At 34.7% G+C, this 25,245-nt stretch overlaps 1 protein-coding gene across 1 annotated transcript; it reads left to right on the top strand.

Moving 5' to 3' along the window:
* The first annotated feature begins 201 nt into the window (after positions 1 to 201).
* LOC128996043 (paraplegin-like) lies at positions 202 to 23,573 on the top strand. The gene is made up of 13 exons (XM_054421173.1): positions 202 to 620; positions 2,143 to 2,433; positions 3,034 to 3,174; positions 5,074 to 5,310; positions 5,685 to 5,849; positions 8,799 to 8,950; positions 9,464 to 9,683; positions 10,399 to 10,561; positions 18,229 to 18,382; positions 19,405 to 19,561; positions 20,262 to 20,381; positions 21,188 to 21,370; positions 23,334 to 23,573. Exons 1-13 carry the CDS (start codon positions 396 to 398, stop codon positions 23,511 to 23,513), a joined length of 2,388 nt encoding a protein of 795 aa, XP_054277148.1. The 5' UTR covers positions 202 to 395; the 3' UTR covers positions 23,514 to 23,573.
* The last annotated feature ends 1,672 nt before the right edge of the window (positions 23,574 to 25,245 follow it).

The raw sequence follows: 25,245 nt of genomic DNA, 5'->3' as shown, positions 1-25,245 counted from the left end.
TTCATCGAAATCGTATTTACTTAATATTCTAATCGATTTAAAAAGGTTTTGAAATATAAGCTACACTACATTATAATTGGCATTACTCTACATCTCAGGAAAGAAAACATTCAATTCTCTATCAGCTGTGCTGTCTCGCTGTCTGATTTCGATTTGGATTTGTTTTGTTTGTTCAGTTCAGTTTGTTCAGTAATTAGTAGTTGTCAAAAATAGTCATACCAAACAACGAAACCATAACCATTATGTCTTTTACAGTATTGTATTTTTGAATGTTTGTTTGTGAAATGTATATGGAGACGTTAGGGCTACGTAAAAATGTTGTAATCTTAGTGAACTGAAAATTTTGAATAAACTTGCACAACTGTTGTTCTTAGTCAAGCTGTAATCTATCAACTATGATGCAAGCAAACAGCTACAAGTTGGCTTGTCTTGGTTATGCAAGATGCAATTTCTTGGGGGGAATTAAAAGTGGCATTTCTGCCTACCAGAACAATAACATCAAAAAGTATGATTCTCTTCTTGCAAGTTTCAAGACCATTTCGTTTTGCCAAAGCTGTTTCAAGAATAATATATTTCCTTCATTGTTGCAACATTATTTCAAAAACTCACCTAGATACAAGGTAAAGGTATTTAGTGTAGGTATATCATTTAATGTTTAAAGTATGGTACGGTTTAGAAATGGGAAGTTCGGATCACCTTACTTATCTAGATCAGTCGGTCTCAATCGCTGTCATGACCCTTTTGAAGTGACCGTTCAACTGACCAGGTACACCAAAGCCTGTTGTTTCATTTTGTTCGTTAGATGACCTACCAGGTTAGTTTGGATTATTCTGACAGATTCCGTTATTGAGCTGTTTAATAAATTAACTTAGTTATGAAAATTATAAAAAATACATTTCAAACTACCAAAAATACACAGTTTATTGTTATGTCTACTAACTAAATAAAAACCTTTCTTTAAACCTTGATATACGACTCTACCGGTTAAATCGATTATCGATTAGGCCTACCCACCGTTTATGAATTTTAGCGATATTATATAATTTGGCTGTTGTATTTAATTTAAAATTGCGGAGACTATGAATATGGCTGCAACGTAGGATGCCCGTTATGTTGTGGACTGAGGTTTAAACGTTAACAGAACTAAGTTACGCCATTGGGTCTTTTAAGTCCGTCTGATCCGGGCGACTCGTTTACTTGGATCATTCATTTAGCAGCAATCCTAGGTAATGTACTCATTAAATCTAATAGGGCTTATGTAGTTTTTGGGGAATAAGTAGGCTATATCTTGTTTATGAAAATTACAGATTGATTGAAATTCCCTCAGTCTGCAGAATTGCTGCGGCAGGCGTATTTAAACCTCTACACAATGGCCATGATAAAAATTGGGCATTTCCATGTTTTAAGGGTAAAAGTAAAAAAAAAATGTTTAATTTCAAAACTCCAAAACTCTTGTTCCTATTAGGCCTAGCTGGTTTTACTGCTTCGCAAACTCATTCAAGTTTATTCCACCCCATACCTTCAAGTGAAATTTCATCAAAATCGAACCAAAATCACTCAAGTTATCTTGTTCACGGACAAGTGTACATCTATATACAGTAATTTTTTTAACGGGGATATCTAAATGAAAAAGTAAATCGGTCCGGGGTCTAGGTCTAACCGTGCCACCTACGGTAATAGTTAGGCTACTGCCCCTTATGGAAATTGACTAAAAATGAGAGCTCTTTACCCACTCTTGGTACTACCATCAAACCAGAAGTCGCCTTGAACGTGGCTTTTTTTTCTTCTCATCAAAAATTAAAACTTTACACCAAAAAGCTAACATATGCAGGTATTAAAGGACAAAAGAGGAAACAAGAATTGTTAGTTTAAAGCGGAAACTGAAAAATATATAATAAGTAGACCAGTTTACTTCTTAGAAGATTTATTTTACTTGCTGCCACATGTCAACAACAAAAAGATAATCAGCTCTTGCTCATTTAGAATAGTCTTCTGTTCAAAATTACAAAATAGGCCTAAATCCTAGTTTGTGTTATTTAATACTTTACTGTTCTGTATCATGTTTCTTAGATACTGTCTTAGATGCCTTCATGACACCATTGTATAAAGATTTTACAATTATTGATTGACTTAATATTTCAGTCAGCAGCTGAGAAGAACTTTAAAAAGGAGTATCTAGCAGCTGTTGGAGTACTCCAGCGATCTGGATTGATGAAACAGTTTGATAAGCCTTGCTTTAACTGTCCCCGCGGACTGCACACATCAGCAAGTAGATCACAGAATAAACCACCGAATAGTGATGGAAAAAAACCCGATGACGATGACAATAAAAAGTTATCTTCATTATTTGCAAAGGCATTATTATGGATGCTTAGCGGCTACATGTTCTTAGCACTTTTATCACTTGTATTCCCATCAAGTAATCAACCCGAGGTAAAGATTTACTAATGTTTAAATAGCCTAAGTAAAATATTACAATCTGCAAGATGTGATTTAGAAAGTAAAGTATATTACCGTACTTGCGAGTTACATTCCCATGAGGCTATCCCGATTTTTAGTTGAGTTTATGTTTTTTAATTTCACTCATTCATTTTCACTTGTCAGCCCAAGTGATAATCAACGAATAAAAATTATATATTTCCTTAGCTATTTATTAAATTTAATATATTTGTTATGACCACACACACTTAGATGGACTGAATGTCAACACACACACAAAATAGTCCTAGAATGGAAAGAGATGTTTTGTGGATCTATGTTACTAAGACCAGCTGTTTCTTTTCCAGGATCACTTATTACAACTCGATGACTAAGCTTATTTCAATATTCAGGGTCATCAAATGACACAGATTGACACTATTGTAATTCTTAACGAATTAACAATAAAGAATATTGTATTGTATTGTATGACACCATTTTTCACAATTGAAAAAACAAAATTTGTCAAAGTAAGGTTGACGTTCTTGATAATGCCACATGTTTGTCCTGGATTATCTTATTTAAATTGGTTATTTTCTTTATCTGTTCTTGTAGCAAATAATCAGATATGTATCCTGGAACGAGTTTGTTCATCACATGTTGGGTAAAGGAGAAGTAGAACAAATCATAGTACGGCCTGACATTGACATGGTTACGATTATATTGTGTGATGGAGCCGTCATCAAAGGAAGAAAAGTAAGTAGGCCTAATGATCAGTGAACCATTTATCCTAATATGTAAGTAAACTCAGTAAGAAAACTTCACTATTTTGAAAAAAATATACCTTAGGATTCATATAATTTTGTTCATGAAAATGTGTCAATACATAAAAATTTCCATTCATTCACATAAATTGTAGGTATGCATTTTAGCGAATTTCCCTATAGGGAAGTAGCTATTACCGTAGGTCTCATGGTAAGACTTAGGCCCGGGACCGATTTCCTTTTTCATTTTGGTGTCCCCAGAGGCCAAAAACACAATTCGTTCAAATTGTTATATGTAGGTACCTATTAACATACTCATTATTAACATAATATGGATTAACCATACTCATACCTATTTTGGACCACTTCACCTCCCACAAAAAAAAAACCAATTAGGCCTATTCCAGTGATTCTTTTTTGCAACTATTTTATTTGCAAATGACTATTTTTGTGGGGTTTTAATACTCATACCTAGTTTGGACCACTTCACCTCCCACAAAAAAAAAATCCAATAATTCCAGTGATTCTTTTTTATAAAATCCCACTAAAATAGTCATTTGCAAATAAAATAGTAAATACCCCCAAATAGTAAATATTGTTTAACAAGCTAAGTATGGATTAACCATACTCCCTCAGTAGATTCGTCATCCTTTTGGATCAGCTGAAGACAATTTTATTGTTAGTTCCATCCGCTGCTGCTAGGATTGTGTATTTCTTTGCAATTTGGTGCACAGCTAGGCTGAGAAACTGCGATATATCATCTATCGGTTTAAATTTTGATATAAAAGGCGATTATAATTTGGTTTGATTTATCCCTTCTAAATTTTTAGCTGATGTAGCCATTGAATTGAGTTATGCTCTTTTATGTTTTTATCGGTGTTTAACCCTAGGACTGCCCTGACCTGATTTATTCTAAAATGCTCGGTGCCCTGGCAATTTTGCACAGGTTTTTTTTTAACAGTTCGCAGTGCTTAAGTACTGTTGATAACCTAGTCATATTTATACTTGTTTTGTTCAGAAAAGAAAGGTGATTTAGGCCCGAACTGGATTTTAAAAAAATGATCGAAAAATCCTTAGATCTGGAGGCATCTAAAGTAAATTCAAGAAGTATTTCCATCAAAAACCAGAATGATTGTTCAAATGAAGTCAATTACATTTCCAAATCAAACAAAATTCAAATAGAAGATTCAACAAATTCAAAGATTCAAGATTCAATTCCTTCAAATACATGCAAATTAAAAGGTTTAGGAATAGAAGACTTGTGCCTCCGATGTGGCAGGAACAATCACATAGCTTCAACGTTTCGTACAAATTATAATGACCTCAAATGTTTAAGTCCTGTAACCGTAAAGGTCATGTACAAAAGGTGTGAATAAAGACTCTTCTTAAAAAAAAAAAAAAATACCTAGAAATCAAACCTAGTTAAATGTATCCGTGTTACACATCCAACCTTCTTGATTAATTTTATCAATTAAAAAAGTCGGATTTCTTGACATAAATACATCGGAAAGTCAATCCATTACTCAAAAGTATTTCATTAACATCTTGTTAGAAGGGAAAACTCAAAAATTCAAAGTTGATTCTTGAGCTGGACTAACATTAAGTTACTCCCTGAAAAATATTTTCAAGAACTCCATTTGAAAGTTTTTGTAGGCCTATATACCACTTGAAAATTCCATATTCGGCAAAACATATGTAGTGGGTTATAAAACACTATATTTAAACTGCAAGACGAGGTATGTGATAGTTTAGTTTTACAATATGCATTAAAATCATGCATAAATATTAATGTTAATAAGTACTTATGAACAGTCCTTATTGTTTAATTTGTACATTTTTTATTAGAATAGTAGCCAACATCACAGATACTGACAAGAAGTTATTCTTGCAGATTGACCACAGGACATTTCACATGAACATTGTTGACATGAAGAAGTTTGAAGAGAAGCTGCGAGAGGCAGAAGAGCGACTGGGAGTGGGCCAAGAGGGGAGAGTGCCTGTGATCTACGAGAGAGGAACCGACACGGCTGGCAAACTGCTGGTATCACTCATCCTGGCAGCCATCTTGTTATCAGTCCTCAACAGATCTCGCGCGATGAAAGGCGGTCCTATGTCCTTAGATTATTTTGTAAGTATATTTTGGGCTTTTGATTCTACGTTATGTTTTTATTTACAAAAAAAAAATTATTTTTGATCCTGGTAGACAAGAGACAATTTTCTTAGTTTAACGTTCATAAAGAACAGTACATACAATAAGCGCTAGTCTAGATATAAACTTCCGCCGGTCGTGTCATTGTATCTAGTCATGCTTGTTTTTAATGTTTCGATGTTTTGTGATTATGTGTGAACTGTGACGACCTTCTCAAGAAGCGACAATGTCCTTGAAAAGCCTGATGATGGCTCCAGTGTTGAGCCGAAACTAGTTGCTACCGCAACCATTTGGATAACAAAAAATACAGGTATTAAAACCACTTATATTAAAACAAATCACTTTTGTTTCAGTCGCAGTTGGGAAGAGCCAAATTCACGCTAGTGGATCCTATCGCTGGTCAAGGCAAAGGTGTTCGTTTTGCTGATGTGGCAGGCTTAAGTGAAGCGAAGATTGAGGTGATGGAGTTCGTAGATTACCTAAAAAGACCTGAGTTTTACAGGAATCTAGGAGCAAAGGTAAGCTTTGTGTCCATTCAAATAAAGATATTAATAATTGATAGTCCATAAAAATGATGTATAGGCCTACATCAATCAAGCATTATAATCAAAATAAAATAACTTTATTTGAGAAATCTATATTTATAAAAGAGGAAGTTTGTATATATATATTTGAAAGTTATAAGCTCGGACACCTGTGGACCGATTGCCACGAAACGTGGTACATACGTGTAGAATTTCATGGAATAGGTTTATACACCATCAATTTCGTGATCCGTCCAATTGGCTCCGCCCCAGTGGCTCTGGAGTTTATCCATGTTAACCTTATGAGTACTTATATTTAAATGGAATTAAAGAATCTTAACAGCTTTTTCAACTAAACAATTTGATTCTGTAATGTTCAATAGCATTAAAAAGTTAATAGGTTTACCAACAGGTTATAGCACTATTATTTTTTTTTTATTTATGACAATCCAGCTAATTTGTACCAAGTAGAAAATAAAAGCTGTGATAAGATGGATTTTTTACAGTTATGTTTATGTAGCCAGTTAATACTAATAGTAAATTAATAAAAGTCTACCTACATACAGCAGATCTAGGGAACATAATAATTGTTCTATTTAGCGTTCTCAAGCTGCTTGGAACCAAAATTGTCTCATCCGCATTTTGATCCCGTTGCAAGGCAAGGGTATAGCGGCTAGCATTTTATATAAAAATAAAAACATGAAATTTATAATGAATTATTTTAATTGAATAATTACAAGTCTGTACTCGATTGTTTAGTATTTATTTACTTAACCTCAATGCTATTGATAAACTTCTTATTTCAAAAAAATACATAGGGAAACTATCATAGACAGAAAACAACAACTTCATTTGGTTATGTTGAAATAATTTTCTTGCACATGGTTCTAATTACTTTCTGACAGGTTTTCCAGGTTTAAATGAAATAATTGTTAGCTCACATTTCTTTTAGTTGAAAGTTAAGATTTATTTATTCCTAATTAATTAGAAAAAACTGAATAAAGCTGAATTTTTTTTTAGCCAACAAACTTATAAGGTTTCAGAACACCAATAAAACCTATTAACCAATACATCAATAAATCCTTGTCCAAAAAAATTCAGATAAACAAAAATGTTACTAGCCCAGTTCTTGATAGCTCTAAAAACTGGGTGCTAAGTGTACCAGGTGAGAGGGGGAATACTAATCAAAATAATAAAATACACTGTACGAACAAACCTCTAGAAATGGAGTGTGGAAAGTGAAATTTAATTAGATTATAAATTATCTTTATACCACGCTGACACACCAGGGTGCGTATTTTAAGGTGAAGATGAGTGATGAATGAGTGTTGAATAAATTAAATGACAACTTTGTTACTAAAATCAGCTGGTCAGCCCAACAGCTTCAAATTAAAGGACAGCTGGGTCCAGTTTCTAAGAGTGAGAACTATAAAAAAATCGTCAATGCAAACAAATCGTGCGTTCAGCTCAATGCGGTTGTTGGATTGCTAGGTAAGGTCGGATAATTTTTAAACAGACCTCGTATACAGGGTGTTTCCAAATTGTCTGGACATATTTTGTGGACCTTGGTCTAAGACAGACATAAAACACCGTATAGGTTTGGGTCTAAAATGCCTAGATTTCTGTCTGTTGGTCTGTTTTTGATAAAAAAAAAATTATTTTATATCTTGGGCATCTATCAAGATGGAAATTTCAAAATTGAATAAATGTGTAGTATAGAAGGTAAACAAATCTTAAAAAATGCCGTTCCAATATCTCAAGCCTTTTTTACAAGTTTTTTTTTTACAATCGTGATGGAAAATGTCCGCATTAAGCCTTTGAACAACATTAACTTACCATCACCAACAATGAACTTCAAACAAAGAATCTCAAGCCGTTTCAATATGGAGGTGATTTAAAATCTTTATTTCATGAAAACCGTAAATATTAAGAAAATTATTTTTAGGCTATAATCAAAAAGATAGAGAATTTAAACCTAAATCGGCTCAACCAAGCAACCAGTTTTTCCCCAAATTCTTACATTCTGTATAATAGTAAAATTAGTAAATAATGAACCTAACTTGAGTAAGAGCAGTATGGTAGTCCTATTAAATTGTGTAACCGAATGTAGAAAAAAAAACTCATAACCCAGTTGTTTGTAAGTAGATTTTAACAAGCAAGGTCTCATTTGATTTGGTTTTAAGTTCTCTATCTTTTTGATCCTAAAAAAACTGTCTTAATTTTTACGGTTTTCATGAAATTTGGTATTAAAGGTTTTAAATCGCCGCCATATTGAAATGGCTTGAGATATTAGAATTTCATTTGTGAGGCTCTTTTTACCGTTTAAACTACACATTTATACAAATTTTTAAATTTCTATCTTGAAAAATGCGCAAGATATAAAATAATTTAAAAAAATCACAAACACACTAACAGACAGAAATCTAGGCATTTTAGACACATACTTATAAGGCGTTTTATGTTTATCTTAGCCCAAAGAACAAGTCCACATAATATGTCCAGACAATTTTGAAACACCCTGTATGTTATGAAAAAATTTGACTAAAAAACCCAGAAGGCAGTTAGTAGACCACTACTGTATTGGACTGCTAGAGTAGGAGACACGTGTGAGTGGAACATCTGGAGGCAAAGTGTCTGTTGCAGATTACCATGTAAGGTACCTTGAGTCATATCTGTGTGTGTAATTACAGTGGAACCTTGATAAGAAGACCCTCGATAACTAGCCGCCCTTGATAACAATTGTCATTTTTCAAATCCCCTTAAAATTATTTTACCCTTAATCACATGTTATTACATACCTCAATAAGAAGTCAACCTTGATAACAAGTCTTATTTTACAATCACCATGAGAGTCTTGTTATCAAGGTTCTACTGTAGTATCAATTGCATCGGAGTTTTATGTTTGAACCAAGTAACTAAATTATAGAACATTTGGCATTCCAGGTACCAAGGGGAGCGTTGCTGCTAGGTCCCCCCGGCTGTGGAAAGACGTTGCTCGCAAAGGCTGTGGCTACTGAGTCCAATGTTCCCTTTCTCTCCATGAACGGCTCGGAGTTCATAGAAATGATTGGTGGATTGGGAGCAGCCAGAGTCAGGTGATAGATTGTTCCTGTTGAAATATTCTCCAGTAAGGAATACCTAGGTCTTTCTGCCACAAAGACCACACTTTTTTAATATTTATAATCCTTTTATGAAATAAATACCTTTGTATATCTCCAGATATAACCATAAGCAAGCAATCTATAGTAGAATTAATAATAATTTTGTGTTCCTTGTAGCAGTAATAAACTTAAGTACTTATTTAGTTAGCGCCACTCATCCTACACTCATCTCCATTCATACTTGGCTTTAAATACCTACCTACCTATGGTCACCATTTCAGTTTAAAGTATTATAAAGTATTGCTCAATTTCTTACTGACTGTATTTCTAAGTGTAAATAATTTACTTTGTAAATGTTCTGCAAGAGGGTTGCTTTTTACTGTGAATGTTGGACATATAAAATTGGTAAATGTTTTAAACCCCTAAAATAAACTGAGAGATAAAAAAAAATCTGATCAACCCCTTCCTTTTAAGTATTAACATAACATCTGTATCACTTTGTTGCAGGGATTTGTTCAAAGAGGGACGGAAGCGGTCGCCATGTATCATCTACATAGACGAGATAGATGCTATTGGCCGCAGACGTAGTGGTGGAGGACAGTGGGATGGGGGTACAGGGGAAGGGGAGCAGACCCTCAACCAGCTGTTGGTGGAGATGGATGGAATGGCGTCCAAGGAGGGTGTTATCGTACTGGCCAGCACTAACAGAGCAGATGTGCTGGACAAGGTAATACGATAGAGACTTTTCGTTACCATTGGCGCAATCCATTAAAAAAGCAGATATGAACACATAACTAAAGTAACTAATGAGATTGACTTTTGAACACTAGACTAGACATCCCATCTATAGGGACCAGCTGGAGTACATTTTAAATTGAAAGAGAACGTAGTTGTATAACTCGATCACAGAGTTAGCTACAGTTTCTAATTCTTTTTTCTAGGCTATATTATTTTTGTTATGGGGATTAGAAACATAATTCAATATAATATAATTAAGCTACTACACTATACTAATACTATACTAATGTACCTAATATATTAAGCTAATTAAAATTGATGCAATTGTTTGTAGTGGATTGAATAAATGAAAAGCACTACTGCTCTAAAAAACTTGAGTTTATTGAATTGTTAAAATATGAAAGCTAAACAAACATGAATTAGTGGTATAACTTTGTTGAATTTGTTGAGTGTACTTTGATGAATGTGAATGAATAAATAAAAATTAACCGCCTGGACAATGCATTGCTGTGTGCTGTAGCACAAATACTCGACTGTCCTGGATGGTAGAGAGTTGGGACTAGGCAAAAGAGTGGCTTTTTAGACCCCCCCCTCCCCCCCCCACTTGTCAATCAAAGTGGTGGTAAAGACAAAAATTTGAAACCCTATTGTCGCCGAAACAATAATTATATGTAGTGATAAATTATATAATAATATTATTGCAGGCCTTACTGCGTCCTGGCAGGTTTGATCGTCACATTCTGATTGATCTGCCGACACTGGAAGAACGCAGACAAATATTTGAAACTCATCTGAAAGGAATAACTTTGGAACACAAGCCCAGCAAGTATTCACACAGGATGGCGTATCTTACTCCTGGCTTCAGTGGTAAACTATAAATACTGACAAATAACAATTAAAAGTATACGAGGTGTTAGCCCGTCCTACGTACGGGAGTAGTCAGTTAAAACTGTGTAGGCCTATAATTCAGAACAGCTAGTTTACACGTATAAAGACAAATTTTATTGCAGCCTACAGTAGAAAGAGTAATTATCAATTGAGAAGTGTATAGGCCTAGTCAACGATACCACCTTCCATAGCATACCTGCCTCTTCCATAATTATTATCAGCAAAATACAATTACTATACACAATTTCCAGTAGGTCTGAATAGAAACGACCTAAAATAAAACGATAATATCCAATAAAATTCACAGTACACATAATTTAACTTTGGTGTCCTAACATCAAAACTAATCGTCACACCTATCCTTTATATCAATTTCACTGCATTAATTGCTAAATAAATAAGTGTAAACAAAGAAAAGTAAAAACAACAACAGTTTGTTTTGAAACAGCTGTTTGGTTCAAATAACATTCATTTGAAAAAAAGAACTGGTCACATGTAGCAGGAATATAAAAAGTAAACACGCTAGTAAAGCTAATGACGTAATAGTCAATGTTTATTATCCATACCGTTATCAGTTCTATCCTTGATAATTACCCACCCTCATTGAATAAACGTACATCGTAATTTCCCATATTAGTTAATTTAAACTACAATATATTCATAGTTGAAATAAAAGTGATATTTTCACGTTTGGGGGCGCTGATATAGGCACCCCCAAACGAAACGTAACCACAACTGAACACGATTTCATAAAAGGATGGTTTGTCTAATTGCAGTATCCTAGGTCAATGTTGACGTTGTGTTCAATCTGTCATCCATCTGTTTATCTTTGTATAAAACCATGCTGAGGTTGTGGTGGTAATTTAAAATCGTGATTCCTGATTATTCTTGATCTTCTTTTTATGACATAAATATTTCCGGGCCTAATCCAAACAAAGTTAAAGCAGACAAACACAAACATTAATTGTAAACATAAAGCTACCATTAAGAATTAATACATGCAAACACTGTTATTTTTTCAATCTTTCCTTGAAAATTGGAGCAGTAATATAATTTGCATTTATCCTTTTTTATTAAGACTCGTGTACAGAGCCTCGATTTGTACTGTGGTTTAATTAATTTTGGTTAAAACTGTGGTTTAAACTGTGGTCTAATTATCTCTACTAATCTTACTTATTTCCTATAATCAATGACAAAATAAGAGTAAATAAAATAACCTCATAGTTCCATAGTTTATATTTAACCAGCTGATAGTTAAAACAAATTATATTACTCTAAAACAAATCGAAGATTACAAAGATTGCTTTAAAAAAATAATTTGAACATCATAGTATTTTACTATGTATAATTTAATTAATCTGTCATCCTCTTACAGAAGAATTGAACGTATCAATGATTTGCATTACACATAGTATTATAAATAAGTCAACCCTAAGTATGTCTTTACATTTTTATCCAAATGCTGAATTTGTGACACAAAAGCTGAATGTTTACAGCTGTTATGTTAAGCAAATTATTTTATGCCAAAAGCTAGTTTAGAATCTTAGCGTCGGCTGCTAGACTTTTTAAAAATTAAAACTTAATTTCTTAAAATCTGGAACCATAAACTAAATTTATGGCTTCGACATTCCCTAGTTCTCAAAATTATCTTTCTTTCAACACAAAAATCATGAAAATCCGTCGAGTGGTTGATTCAGAATCGTGAAATAAAAAAACACAGTTTCGTTTTAATATTATAGATTTTAAGGGGAACCATAGACAATAGACAATAGACAAATAATCTTTATTTACACATTCATTAAGAAATAGTAGTAGCGTCAATTTACAATTTTTTCTAAATGTTTGGTTGAGGTGTTGTTTAGTCAAAGACCTGTTGATGGTATTCTTCTAAGGAATAGAAAGGTCGATTAATGAGCCATTGATGCAAAGCTGGTTTGAGGGCATCTTCTGACTTGCTTCTTAGATCTGGAGGTAGCCTGTTGTAGATTTTCATTCCTGCGTATGAAGGTTTCTTTTCAAACTGTGCCGTGCGATGTTGTGGAAGGTTGTACTGCATGGTGTTTCTCAGGTTGTGTTGGTGCATTTCGCCACGCCTTGTAGGGTTATTTCTTACTGCAAATAACACAACTTCCTGGATGTAGAGTGCTACAAGGGTAAGTACTTTGAGTGACCTGAATGCTTCCCTGCAGCTGTCGAGTCTGTGGAGTCCTGCAGTTATTCTGACTGCCTTTTTTTGTTTTCTGAGAACTCTTTGCATGTTAGTGGCAGAGGTTCCACCCCATGCTACAAGTCCATATCTCATATGCGACTCGAAAAGTGCAAAGTATGCTACTTTTGTTGTCATGTCATCTGTTGCATTTTTTATATGTTTAAGAGCATAGATGGTTGAACTTAATTTTTTACATATATTGTCCACATGAGGGGTCCAGGTTAAATTCTTGTCGAGTGTGATGCCCAAAAACTTAGCTTCATCTTCCACTTCTACATCTGGGAGTCGTGGCACTTCTTGAGATTTACGGCCAAAAGCTATTTGAGTTGTTTTAGACGTGTTTACTGCGAGATCATTGTTATAGCAGTATTGGTAGGCCATACTGAGTGACACATAGGATTTTACTTCTAGATTTTCAGCTAGTGGTTCATTAAACACTAAGGTTGTGTCATCAGCATACATAAGAGTAAGGCAGGCGTCTCCTATTTGTTGCGGCAAATCGTTGGTAAAAAGAATAAACAGTACCGGACCCATAACTGAACCTTGGGGAACTCCTCGATTTATTGGTTGAAAATTTGATCTTGTTTTTCTTATTAGGCTGTTATCTCTGTGCCTTAGTTCTACAAACTGACTCCTGTCTGTAAGGTAGCTTTGAAACCATTCTCTTACTATCCCTGATACCCCCAGGGAATCCAGCTTTTTAATGATTAGCTGGTGGTCAAGGCAGTCAAATGCCTTACTGAAATCAAGAAAGATTCCTGTTGTTAGATTTCCTTCATCTAGGCTGTCAATCAGGGACTCAACCATCTGAATTATTGCTGTTGTTGTGGATTTCCCTTTTGTAAATCCATGTTGAAGGTTGTTTAGTAGGTTGTGATTTGTGCAGTGGTCTAAAAGTCTTTTTAAAACAACTTTTTCGTATATTTTGGAGAAGGTGGAAACGAGGGAAATTGGTCTGTAGTTGCTTGCTTCTAATGTGCTACCTTTTTTAAATTTCGGGTATACTTTAGTTATTTTAAGTAGTGAAGGAAAGATGCCTTGTTTTAGGGACTTATTTATCAAATCAGCCAATGGTAGTGCTAGTTCATTGCAGCAATGCTTAAGTATTTTTGACGAGATTTCATCAATTCCAGACGAGTTTTTTGCTTTAAGTTTGTTTATAATCATTTTAACTTCCTTCTCGTCTGTGCTTTGAAAGGAGGAAAACAGTGGACCTGTTTGAGTTACGTCAGGAGTTTGAGCTGTGGTCTTTAGGTGTTTTTGTTTCTCTACTGTTTTTTCTCCTACTTGTGTAAAAAATGTATTCAAATGCTCTGCAACATGGGTCACATTACTTATGAGTTGGCCATCTACTTGAAGGGTTATTTCATTTAGGGATGTTTCCTTTTTGGACCACACTGTGTTTATTGTTTCCCAGATAGCTTTAGATTTATTTTCAGCTTTCATCAACTGGTCAGAGTTAACCTTTTTCCGCATCATTTTCAAGTACAGGTCATAGTTCTTTTTTTTTCAATAGAAACCCTTCTGTCATCTGGATTTCCCGTCACCTCAAACTTTCTTAGAGCTTTAAGAAATTCGGCTTTAAGTCTCACTGCTTCTGGGTCCATGGAGAATTTTAGTTTATGTTTTCTTTGTATTTTTATCTTCTTTTGGGGGCAGGCTGCATCCATAGCTACTCTCACTATGTTACTAAAAGTTTTAAAAGCTTCTTCGGCATTGTTTATTGAGGTAACACTAAGCCAGTTTTCTTGACTGAGAAGATACTTGAGGTCTTGCAGGTTTTTATTTTTTAGACAGCGTCCAATTTGGGCAGGATAACTTGAGTTGATGTGTGAGTTGAAGTTTACAGTACAGAGTTGAGCAGTATGATCCGAAAGTCCTGCATTGATGATTTCTGGAGTGAGTTGGTTTGTGTCCATATTTGTACATATCCAGTCAATGGAGGTTTGTGTTAGATTTGTTATTCTCGTAGGTGGAAGCTGTAGTCTCTGGATGTTGTGCATAGCAAGAGTTTCATTTAAGATAATGTGTTTCCTGTTTGGGTTACACAAATCAACGTTAATATCTCCCATGATGATAAGAGGGGAATTTTCAATTTTTGTTTCCTCAATTAGTTCTGTAAAGGTGTTTAATGATTCCTCAAGGTCTCCGTTTGGGGGTCTGAAGGTTCCCAGTACAAACAGATTTGAGTTCTTGAATTTTATTTTTATAAGAGCTGCTTCAAATAACAGTTCTTTACAGTACTTGGAAACATCTATGGCTACTGTGCTGCTATCAAGGCTTTCTTTTACAAGAATGCAAACACCTCCTTTTCTGTGTTCTATTCTACTATAGTGAGCCTTGAGGCAGAATCCAGTAGCTATGACGGTGCTACTTATTGTCTCAGGTTTCAGTCCATGTTCTGTCAGAATTACTATGTCAGGTTTGGTTTCTTCTAAAAGGTGCTGTAGTCTATTTATTTTATTTGAGACTTCCTGTGTATTTTGGTGCAGCAGGATGAGTTTGGAGTTTACATCCTGACTCGATTGTCTAAAAAACAGTCAGGTTGCGTTTCTCTTGTCTCTGCTGATTTTTGCAGTTTTCTTAAAGTAAAATCAGGCTGCGTTGGAATAATCTGAGAAGGTGAGGAAAAAACAAAGTTATTATCCTGTAGCGATGCAGCCTCCCTTTTTACTAAATATCCATAATGCTTCTTCATATGTTCTGAATAAAATCCTATATTTTTTACAAAGAAATCATTGTAATCCTCGTCTTTGCTCTTTGGCTTAGCATTTAGGGGTGGAAGTTTATTTTTATTTTTAGTCTCTTTCAGGCTTTCTTGAGCTTTTACTGTTTGTGACACTTGTGACAGTTTTTGTGGCGGGGTTTGGCTGGTTCCCCCTGTTGATACTTGTTCCGTTGAGGTCTCAGATGACAGTTTTTTCGTAGGAGTTTGTCTGACTCTCCCTGTTGCAGTTTCTGTTGGCAGTTTTTTAGTAGGAGTTTGTCTGACTCTCCCTGTTGTAGTCTCGGTTGGCAGTTTTTTAGTAGGAGTTTGTCTGACTCTCCCTGTTGTAGTCTCGGTTGGCAGTTTTTAGTAGGAGTTTGTCTCACTCTCCCTGTTGTAGTCTCGGTTGGCAGTTTTTTAGTAGGAGTTTGTCTGACTCTCCCTGTTGTAGTCTCGGTTGGCAGTTTTTTAGTAGGAGTTTGTCTGACTCTCCCGGTTGTTGTTTCAGTTTGCAGTTTTTTCGTTGGAGTTTGTCTGGCTCTCCACGTTGTGTTTTTGAAGGTTTTGCTGGTTATTTCTCGGCAGTCAGTAGCAAGTTTGTGATTTGTTTGTTCTAGGTATTTAGCATTTTGCAGGGATACGCTGAATATGTTAGTTCTGTTATGATTTCTTTGAGCCCTTTTATTTTTTAATGAACTTGGTGTTGGAATGGAAGGATTTGTATGAGTTGTCGGAGAAATGGTGTTAGAAATCTCTTTGTTCATCTGCATTTTCAGGGTGTTAATGACGTGTTCCATTTGATTTTGTTTCATTTTAATTTGAGCAAGTTCAGCTAAGAGGAAAGGACTGTGACCAGCTATACATTGATGGGTCTGGGCTACAGCAGGCTTTGTACTAACCAGATTTTCCTCTTTTTCATCCAGCTTAACTTCATTGTGTTTTTGTGTCAGATCTTTTATGTTCTGTTTAAGTTGTTGAGTTTCTTGTTCATATTTTTTTAATGTGTCTTCTTTTTCCTTGTCCAATTCTTCAAAGGTGTGTTCTAAGTCTCTGCGAAGCATCTTCTCATTGTCGAGCTGTTTTTCAAGATTATTGATGGTTTCCACTAACGAGTTGTTTTTCATTAACAATCTTTCATTTTGGTCTAATAGTGTGTCTATTTTTTCTTCCCAAGCTGCTGCTTCATTTCCATTTTTTATTTTTGTTACTTGAAAAGACAGTTTGGCATTTTCGAGACTCAGCTTGTGTACATCCTCTCTAAGTTTATTGTTTTCTTCAAGGAGAGCATTTCCAACCTCCGCTGCTAGGTTAAGAGAACTTTCCAAATCATTCTCTTCTGTATCAAAATTCTGTACAATGTTTTGAAAATCGTCCATGGTAAGATTTAAATTGTTTAACATAGGTTCGGGCTTGTTAATTGAGGTATGACTTTGAGTGATGCAGCTAAGCAAGGTGTCGTCTGAGGTTTGACTTTCAGAGCAATGCTTATCATCAGTTTTGCTTGATTTCCTTGCAAAAGCGATTTCTGCTTCTTTTAAAGCTGCATTAAAATATTTATTTTTGAAATTGTCTTGTTTAGGTTTACCATATATTGCTTTGTTTTCTGAGTAAAGACATACATCACTTTCCTTTATTTTAGCTGTTTTATTATCTCCAAAAAAAGAAACAGTATACTGTGGTTGTCTATCATTTTTCTTTGGAACAGTCTCCTTTATTTCTGCAGGCCAGAAACAGTAGCCTTTTATCTTTGCAAAAACTAAATCACCTGCTCAATCACCATAACAGCTGATAAAAGAATACAATATTGATCTTGGACATAGTGATTTGATATCCCTTTTAGTCCTCAAGGCACTATCTTTGACTATTAGACATTCCAATCCCATGTTAAAGTTGTCGCCAAGTTTTTAGTCAAATTTGTCTTAGTTGATGTGAGCCACCTACAGATTGCGATGATCTTAATTACTGATTTCTGTCAAATACACTATGGTTTTTACCAAGTAAAACTGATAGAACGACTTATTATGAGCTAAGCAACTGTTATGAACCATCAACTATCTCAGTAACAACAAATAAGGTAGAAAATAGAATTTTAGACCCTAGAGCATTCTGTGACTGGCTCACACAACTATATTCTTTTTTAGTAAAACATTGGCGAAAGCTGATCCATATAGATGGGATTTCTTCGCACTATGTTACTTGTATTTCAGATTTAGAGAATTCAGTAGCTTTTTGGTGGATCATTGGGCTTTTGAAAAATGGTACTAACTTAGTCAGTAACCAAGCTAAAAAGACATCTCACTCAATTCTTTGTGTTCAATGAATTCATTATTCAGCTCAAAATTGTAACACATACCTATCACGTCTTCATAAAGTAAAAGTGGTTAGTCAAAATGGAATTGATAAAAAAATAAACATTCTTTTAAGAGTCATAACGTGATTCTAAAACATATATATATATATTTTTTGTCCTAGGACGCTAGGCACAAGCCCGGAATTGTTTTTCACATTACTTCAGGCTAGACCTAGGGGTTGCGGCATTATCACATGGATAAAATCCATTGGTGATTTGGCAGGATTTGAACCTGGGACCTCTGGGACCGAAGTTGCACGCTCTAACCACTAGACTAGCTCGCTCCCCTAAAACATATATTACAAAGCTCTTATGGAAAATTGTCACTAACTCAAAAGCTACGCAATTTAAAGTATTTTACAGAAGTATTTTCATTATAGGTGCAGACATTGCTAACGTGTGCAATGAAGCAGCACTCCATGCAGCTAGGTCCAAACAGAAGTCTGTTACTGGAGCAGACCTTGAGTACGCAGTGGAGAGAGTGGTGGGGGGCACAGAGAAACGCAGCCATGCAATGACACCAGCTGAGAAAAAGTTTGTTATTCCATATTTTGTTTAAGTAAAGTATAAGATAGGCATACTATTTACTTTTATCATATCATCATATTTTATTATATACTAGGATTGCTTTCGTAGCAGTGAAAGCCAGTTAAGCTGAGCGATTACGTTTCATGGTTTCTAATAAAGCAATAAATTAAAACAATGTTTTTAGAAATAATACAACAACAGTTTTTGAGAAGTTAAATTAATGAAATAGTTGTATTATATCTATAAACATTGTTTTAATTTATTTCATCCAAGGTAGCCTATGCTTTACGTGGCCTATTCTAGGGTTAAGAACCAAAACAGCTTGAAAGTGGTTTTACCGCCAACAAATGCTACTGAAACCCGCAATGAAGTATGATGAGAATTTTTAAACAATCATTCTAATGTACTACTCCAATGCCGTCATTCAACAACCCGATTGTTCGAATAGAAGTTGAAATGTCAAACATTATGTTGATTAAAATGCAGGTATTTAAGAGCTGTGTTAAAATGTTTTTATTTTAGCTAATTAACTTATAAAATAAAATTTTTATTCAATCCGAGCAAAGCTTGGTCTCCTGGTACAGCCACTTGACTGCAAGTGATATTAAAGACAATGAGTTTTATATTTCTGATTTTTCTGGTCACATTAAAACTATTTCCAACATGGTAGTTTCTGATTTGTCTTGGCTTTTTTACTTAGGAATCTCATCTCTGAAGATAAGGCCGGCTAAACTTCTATTCAACGACATTCCGGCTTTGATGCAGAGTGCCATTTTCACAGCAACTTTACTTCAGCACAGTTGATGCAACAAGTGAGCAGTAAGTCCGTCAACTGTGTGGAAGTTAAGTCACCCTGAAGATGGCACTTATTTGAAATTATCTTCACCGAAACACCACGAACCTACAACTAACTAGTTGTCTTTTATATTTAGTGTACATTTTTAAGCTATCAGAATGGGTTGAAATTAGTTTGAGTTTAACATTGTCAATAAATAAATAATGTCAAGTATATAATGTTATTGCTGCAGAGTTGTTGCCTACCATGAGTCGGGTCATGCTGTGGTTGGCTGGATGTTGCCCACTACTGATGCATTGTTGAAAGTCACCATCGTGCCTCGCACCAACATGGCTCTAGGGTTTGCCCAGTACACGCCCAAGGACCAGAAACTCTTCTCTAAGGAAGAGGTAAGGGTATGATTTTGAGCTATGGAATTGTAAGCGAGTCTTATTACCCCAAAACTATACCAAAAACCAATACCTTAAACCAGATATGATTGGTTGGTTGATTTACCATTCTGACCCAGTCAGTCAGTCATTTCGTACAGTAGAACCTCTGGTGTTATCAAAATTAGTCCTAATACAAAACAACATACCTGTATGTTCACATTCAGCTTCAAATACTTACCCAAGTTTGTGTCACTTTTTCATGATAGTTGGTTGTTGATATGGGGAAAGTAGTTTGCATGCCACTGTATCATATTCATAAATCAATATTTTGGTCTTTGTACAAATAAAAAATAAAAACATTAACATAAAATAATTTTACGAAACAATTATAATTTGTTGTTGTTAATGATCTATTTGACGTGACCATAAGTTGTGAAAACAACGATGACTTGTGATGTCAACAGTGTTGTTTGAAGACAAGATGGATTAAATAATCAGAGAAACTCGTATTGAGCGCATTATTAGACCTTGACCTTGACATTAAATTCTCGTAAAAATTCATTAACTAAAAAATGACTGAATATTGTGAACAGGTCTTAAAAATATGAAGCCTAATAAAAGAAAAAAATACATTTTTCAGACGACAGAAAACCCAATTTTTATTCAATTCATTAGGGTTGCTGTGTCAGTCACTAATTTATGTTTTCAACTTTTGTAGATTTTCGAACGAATGTGTATGGCCTTAGGAGGCAGGGTAGCAGAGTCGCTAACCTTCAACAAGATCACAACTGGAGCTCAGAATGATCTTCAAAAAGTTAGCCAGATGGCATACGCCATGGTGAGTTAATCTCTACACTTATGATTGATTATTGTTTGGAACAAGTTTTATAAAGCTTTTTTAAGAATGTTTTAAACAAAGAGATAAATAAGATGGTGATGTTACATAAGCTGAGCTAAGCAAATTTCTGTAATCTATAAGCTTAAATTAGTTTTGAAGCTATATATTTATGAGTATAGTTTTTAAGTCCATTACATAAAGCCAAAACTAACTTTGTTTTGCATTTTTAATGTGACCAATAAAAGTTTTTTTTATTGTGGGTTTAAAGCTACTGGTACTAAGTGTTTTGTGTCAACAGCGAGAACGGTATTTTCTCACATTTTTTGTAATAGTTCAATCTCTGGTCTTGTTACTATCTAACGGTAACCTCTGTCTTGTTGGATTGTCAATCATGAAAAATTATATTTGGATTCTGCTCAGGATTGAACCAGCAATCTTTGTACTTCAGTACGATAACTACTCTCGCATATCCCGAAAATTGAAAAAAGTGTGCTGCAAACATAATTAGACTTTCCTGGTAGAAACTCTATCTAAGAGTGTTAAGAAGATAACTGGTTATTCATACAAGATCTTCATAAAACATCTATAATCACACTCAAGCTCATATATTTGAAGTTAAATTCTTTGAATATGACCAGGCAATCTTCCAATGAAGCTTTTAAATTCCACTTAATTAGCTGACATGAATCAAAAGATGGATTAAGTCACTATTGGTATAATTTTGTTCTATAAACCTTCATACTCATTTTTGATCAATATCTGCCTGAACATGTTTTTAAACCAACTAATGAAACTGTTGTTTTTAGGTGAGACAGTACGGCATGAGCAACACGACAGGACTTGTGTCATTTGATGATGATAAGGGAAGCATTAAACCATACAGCAAAAGGATGGCTGCCATGTTTGATGACGAGGCGAGGAAAATTGTTGCCAAAGCTTACAAACATACAGAAACAGTTCTCAAGGAGAATAAGGACAAACTGGAGTTGGTATGTGGATTTTTTCCTAATTCAAAGTAAATATTGAGGAATCTTTTTAGAAGTTGGTGGTGGTTGTAGGGGGTTATTTTAAGATCATACAATAAGTGTGTTATAACAATTAATAATTGAACTTAGAACACAAATAATTTGTTGGCTTGACGTTAAAAATTTGATCATAGCAATATAATTAGTTAGAATTTGTTTCTATGATCTAATATTAAATCAACTGATTTAAAGTTAAACTAGTGTCCCTGTTGCTCGAATCCGAGCAATTGCTAAGTACTACAGGCGTTATTTTAAAACGAATTTCAACCAAGTCAGCAAATGATTGTAGCAAACTGTTAAATTAGCAAACTTATTGACTGTTTAACATACTCATCTTCTCACTCTTGATTTCTGACAACAGCTGGAGTTTTATAACAATTTTTGTTTCCAATGTTAATCTTATGGAGAAATACGAAACTTTAAAGGGCTCCAGGGCCTCACTCTCTCATTATTTCCCTAAAAAGAAAGTTTCCTGCACAACTTCACGTTACGCTCTTTCCAATGACACCAAAAACATGACAATCGGTTCAGTAGTTTCGAAGGAGTAATTGTCACAAAAAATCTGCTTGCGTATTAAATAAGTACTAGTGTCCCTGTTGCTCGAATTCGAGCAATTGCTAAGTATTACAGGCGTTTATTAAAATGAATTTCAACCAAGTTAGCAAGTTTGTAGCAAACTGTTAAATTAGCAAACTTTATTGACTGTTTACAATTAACACATGCTCTTCTTACTTTTGATTTCTGACAACAGCTGGAGTTTCATAACAATTTTTGTTTCCAATGTTAATCTTATGGAGAAATACGAAACTTTAAAGGGCTCCATGGCCTCACTCTCTCATTATTTCCCTAAAAAGAAAGTTTCCTGCACAACTTCACGTTACGCTCTTTCCAATGACACCAAAAACATGACAATCGGTTCAGTAGTTTCGGAGGAGTAATTGTCACAAAAAATCTGCTTGCCTATTAAATAAGTATAGATATATAATAGCATCTAAGCAACACAAGTAAAAACTAATAGAACACTAAGTGTAAAATGAATAAAGAGCTTACAAGCTCCATTTCAAGGATTAATAGGCTAGTAGTGATGTGTAAAAAAAAAAAAATTCCGCTGTTGCACTAATTTATATTGGAGAGTACTGTATAGGCAATGTTTACATTTACACATTTGTTATCATACCAAAACGGCACACGGAAGATTTCTCAGGTGCCGTTTGACGTCACTAACTGCTGACGTTACTTTGAGGGAACGCCAATACCGCAACGATACAGTTTCGAGCCATCGGCCTCAGTGGTGTAGTGGATAGCATGGCGGGCTGGTAATCCGAATGTACCGGGTTCGATTCCGGCTGCTAGCACTAACTTTTTGTGAACAATTTTTTTCATATCAGCAAGTTTGGTTGGTTTGGTTAGGTTATGACAGTTTAATTTTATAATTAAAAAATTGAATTTTAGGCATTTATAATTTTATTTTATGAACAAAACTATTTTTTAGGTTAGTAAACCTTCATTAGATTTTTCCATTATCAGCACGTTTGGTTAGTTTGGTTAGGTTATGACAGTTTAATTTAATAATAGAAAATAAAATTGTCTGTTTCTTCAGACCCAGCAGTTAGTGACGTCAAACGGCACCTGAGAAATCTTCCGTGTGCCCCACCGGTTATTATACTGTCATTACCATGGCAATAGAAATGCCAATGTACGTTTTGTTTACACACACCAACGCCGCCGCAGACTTGTCAAATCTTGAAACCAAAATCTTTAAATTTTATGTTTTTTGTTACACTAGCCTATTAATCCTTGAAATGGAGCTTGTTAGCTCTTTATGCATCAGAAATGTATACCTAACATTATAGACAAATCATAAGCAATAGGTGTAAAAGACCACTATATGTCTCACACAACTAAGCCCTTAAATGACGTGTTATAGCTGGCAGAGACGCTGTTGAAGAAGGAGACTTTGAACTACCCAGAGGTAGAAGAGCTGATAGGTGCACCGCCGCACGGGGTCAAGAACCTGATGGACCCTGCTGACTACGAGGCCTCCATACAACACGCTGCAGGCAGCAACCCTGCACCTCAGGAGCCACCTCAGACATCTGCACAGTAGCTAGACTAGTGGCTTTGTAAATTAGTGTAATTTCTTGTTAATAAACTAATTGCTATTTTACTTCCGTTTTCATTGAAGGAGCCATAGAATACGTACTTGTATACTGTAGAGCATTGGCTATCACAAAGTGGGGGGGGGGGGATTATAAAATGATGTGCTTGAATGAGCGATTTAAAGCTATTTTAAGACATACAAAATTAAAATGACCGAGCTTAATGTGTACAAGCTTCCCAGTGTAATTCAAGGTTCAATAAATGTTTTAAAAATATACATGCAATCCCACAATGTGAAGCTTTTGGTTTATTGGGACTCGTGGAATTTAATTAACATGTGGCAAAAATACAACACATTTAGTTGACTCTCGCATCAAGGTTTTCCCTATTCCCCAAGCATTATTGATTTGCGAAAATACCCTTTCAACTGGTGCCGATGTGCTTGGCAAACAGAAAATGTATTCCAAAATGAGACCAAAAATTTGAACCACAACTTATTTTATCGAAGAAGTGTTTGAGAACTTGCATCAAACACGACTGCATTATATCTGCCCAGTAAGCAGCATTTAACCTACACAAAATGAAAATACACTACCCAACTAAAGTTGCCCGTCGCCGTCACTCATTGCCACTGATCATGAAGATTTGGCCTCCAGAATTGGTTCTCAGTGTTCTCATGTTGGTTTGTTATATTTTTAAATATGATATCAGGTCCTATGGTTAATAAGAAAATATGAATACTATTTGAATATTGAAAGCTTTCAAATTGGCTACGGTAATAATTGAGTTGCATTACTGTAATTACAAATTCCTACATTTAACTCAGATAAATTATTCAACTACCTTTCAAGCTTTGACTATTGATACAACATCTTTATTCTTGTATTATCATCTTGATACTCTTCTTTATCGAATAGTTGATGCTTTCAAGTTTTCAATCATCTGGGTCTAGGTTAAAATGAATGACAACATTAAATGTGGAAGAATGAAATGAGAAGAAGAATGCGGCTGAACGCCAGCATCGAACACAGCCATATATGCCTGTAAGCGTCTGACGTCTGCCGATCTTCCCTACTTTTCACAATGTACAAAAAAAAAGTCAGACTAAAACGATCCAGAGTTTTATGTTAGGAGTTTGTATTCATTCCTACCATTCGCCACAAGTTTAGCCTAAGATTGCAATGAATTTGGTTAACAATTTGCAATACAAATTATTGAAGTTCCAATTTAATAGATAATAGTTTAAATTATTTGTAAATTAAGGTTTTGGGACCGCTCTTGGCCGTGGGTTCAAATCTTGCAAATCACCAATGAATTTGACCTAAGTAAAAAATCTGCAATCATCTAGGCCTTGAAATAATGTGTAAAATGACTCCAGGCTAGAGCCTAATGTCCTGGGATGTGAAACAAAACAAAAAAGTAATATTTTTATTTTTACAATTTTTTTTATAATTTGTGATAATGGCTTTAAAACAGAAGTTAGTTATTTAAATGGAAGTGTGGGAAGATTTGGCAACAGAGGAACAATATTTATTAGTCATACGATTTTTAACGTGTTGAAAATAGTTTAGTGTTAACCGTTCTTGCTGCTACGATAATCAGGACTAATGTACAACTCAACATTTTTATTTTTGTAGTTCATAACATAACCAAATATAAAAAAAAAATCTTCCATAATAATTTGATAATCACCGTTACCAATTTCATGAAAGATAGAACAATGACGTCATGAAAAAGTT

The sequence above is a fragment of the Macrosteles quadrilineatus genome, unplaced genomic scaffold, assembly GCF_028750875.1.
Source record: "Macrosteles quadrilineatus isolate MER2022 unplaced genomic scaffold, UCM_ALF_1.0 Scaffold_5__1_contigs__length_97177068, whole genome shotgun sequence".
NCBI classification, from domain to species: Eukaryota; Metazoa; Arthropoda; class Insecta; order Hemiptera; family Cicadellidae; genus Macrosteles; species Macrosteles quadrilineatus.
This window is presented reverse-complemented; position numbering and strand designations above follow the sequence as displayed.

What these genes read in the sequence shown, in the direction of transcription:
- LOC128996043 (XM_054421173.1), top strand. Translation starts at nt 396, where the DNA reads ATGATGCAAGCAAACAGCTACAAGTTGGCTTGTCTTGGTTATGCAAGA. An exon ending in AAAACTCACCTAGATACAAG is followed by an intron (nt 621 to 2,142) that starts GTAAAGGTATTT and finishes TTAATATTTCAG; the next exon opens with TCAGCAGCTGAGAAGAACTT. An exon ending in ACAGGAATCTAGGAGCAAAG is followed by an intron (nt 5,850 to 8,798) that starts GTAAGCTTTGTG and finishes TTGGCATTCCAG; the next exon opens with GTACCAAGGGGAGCGTTGCT.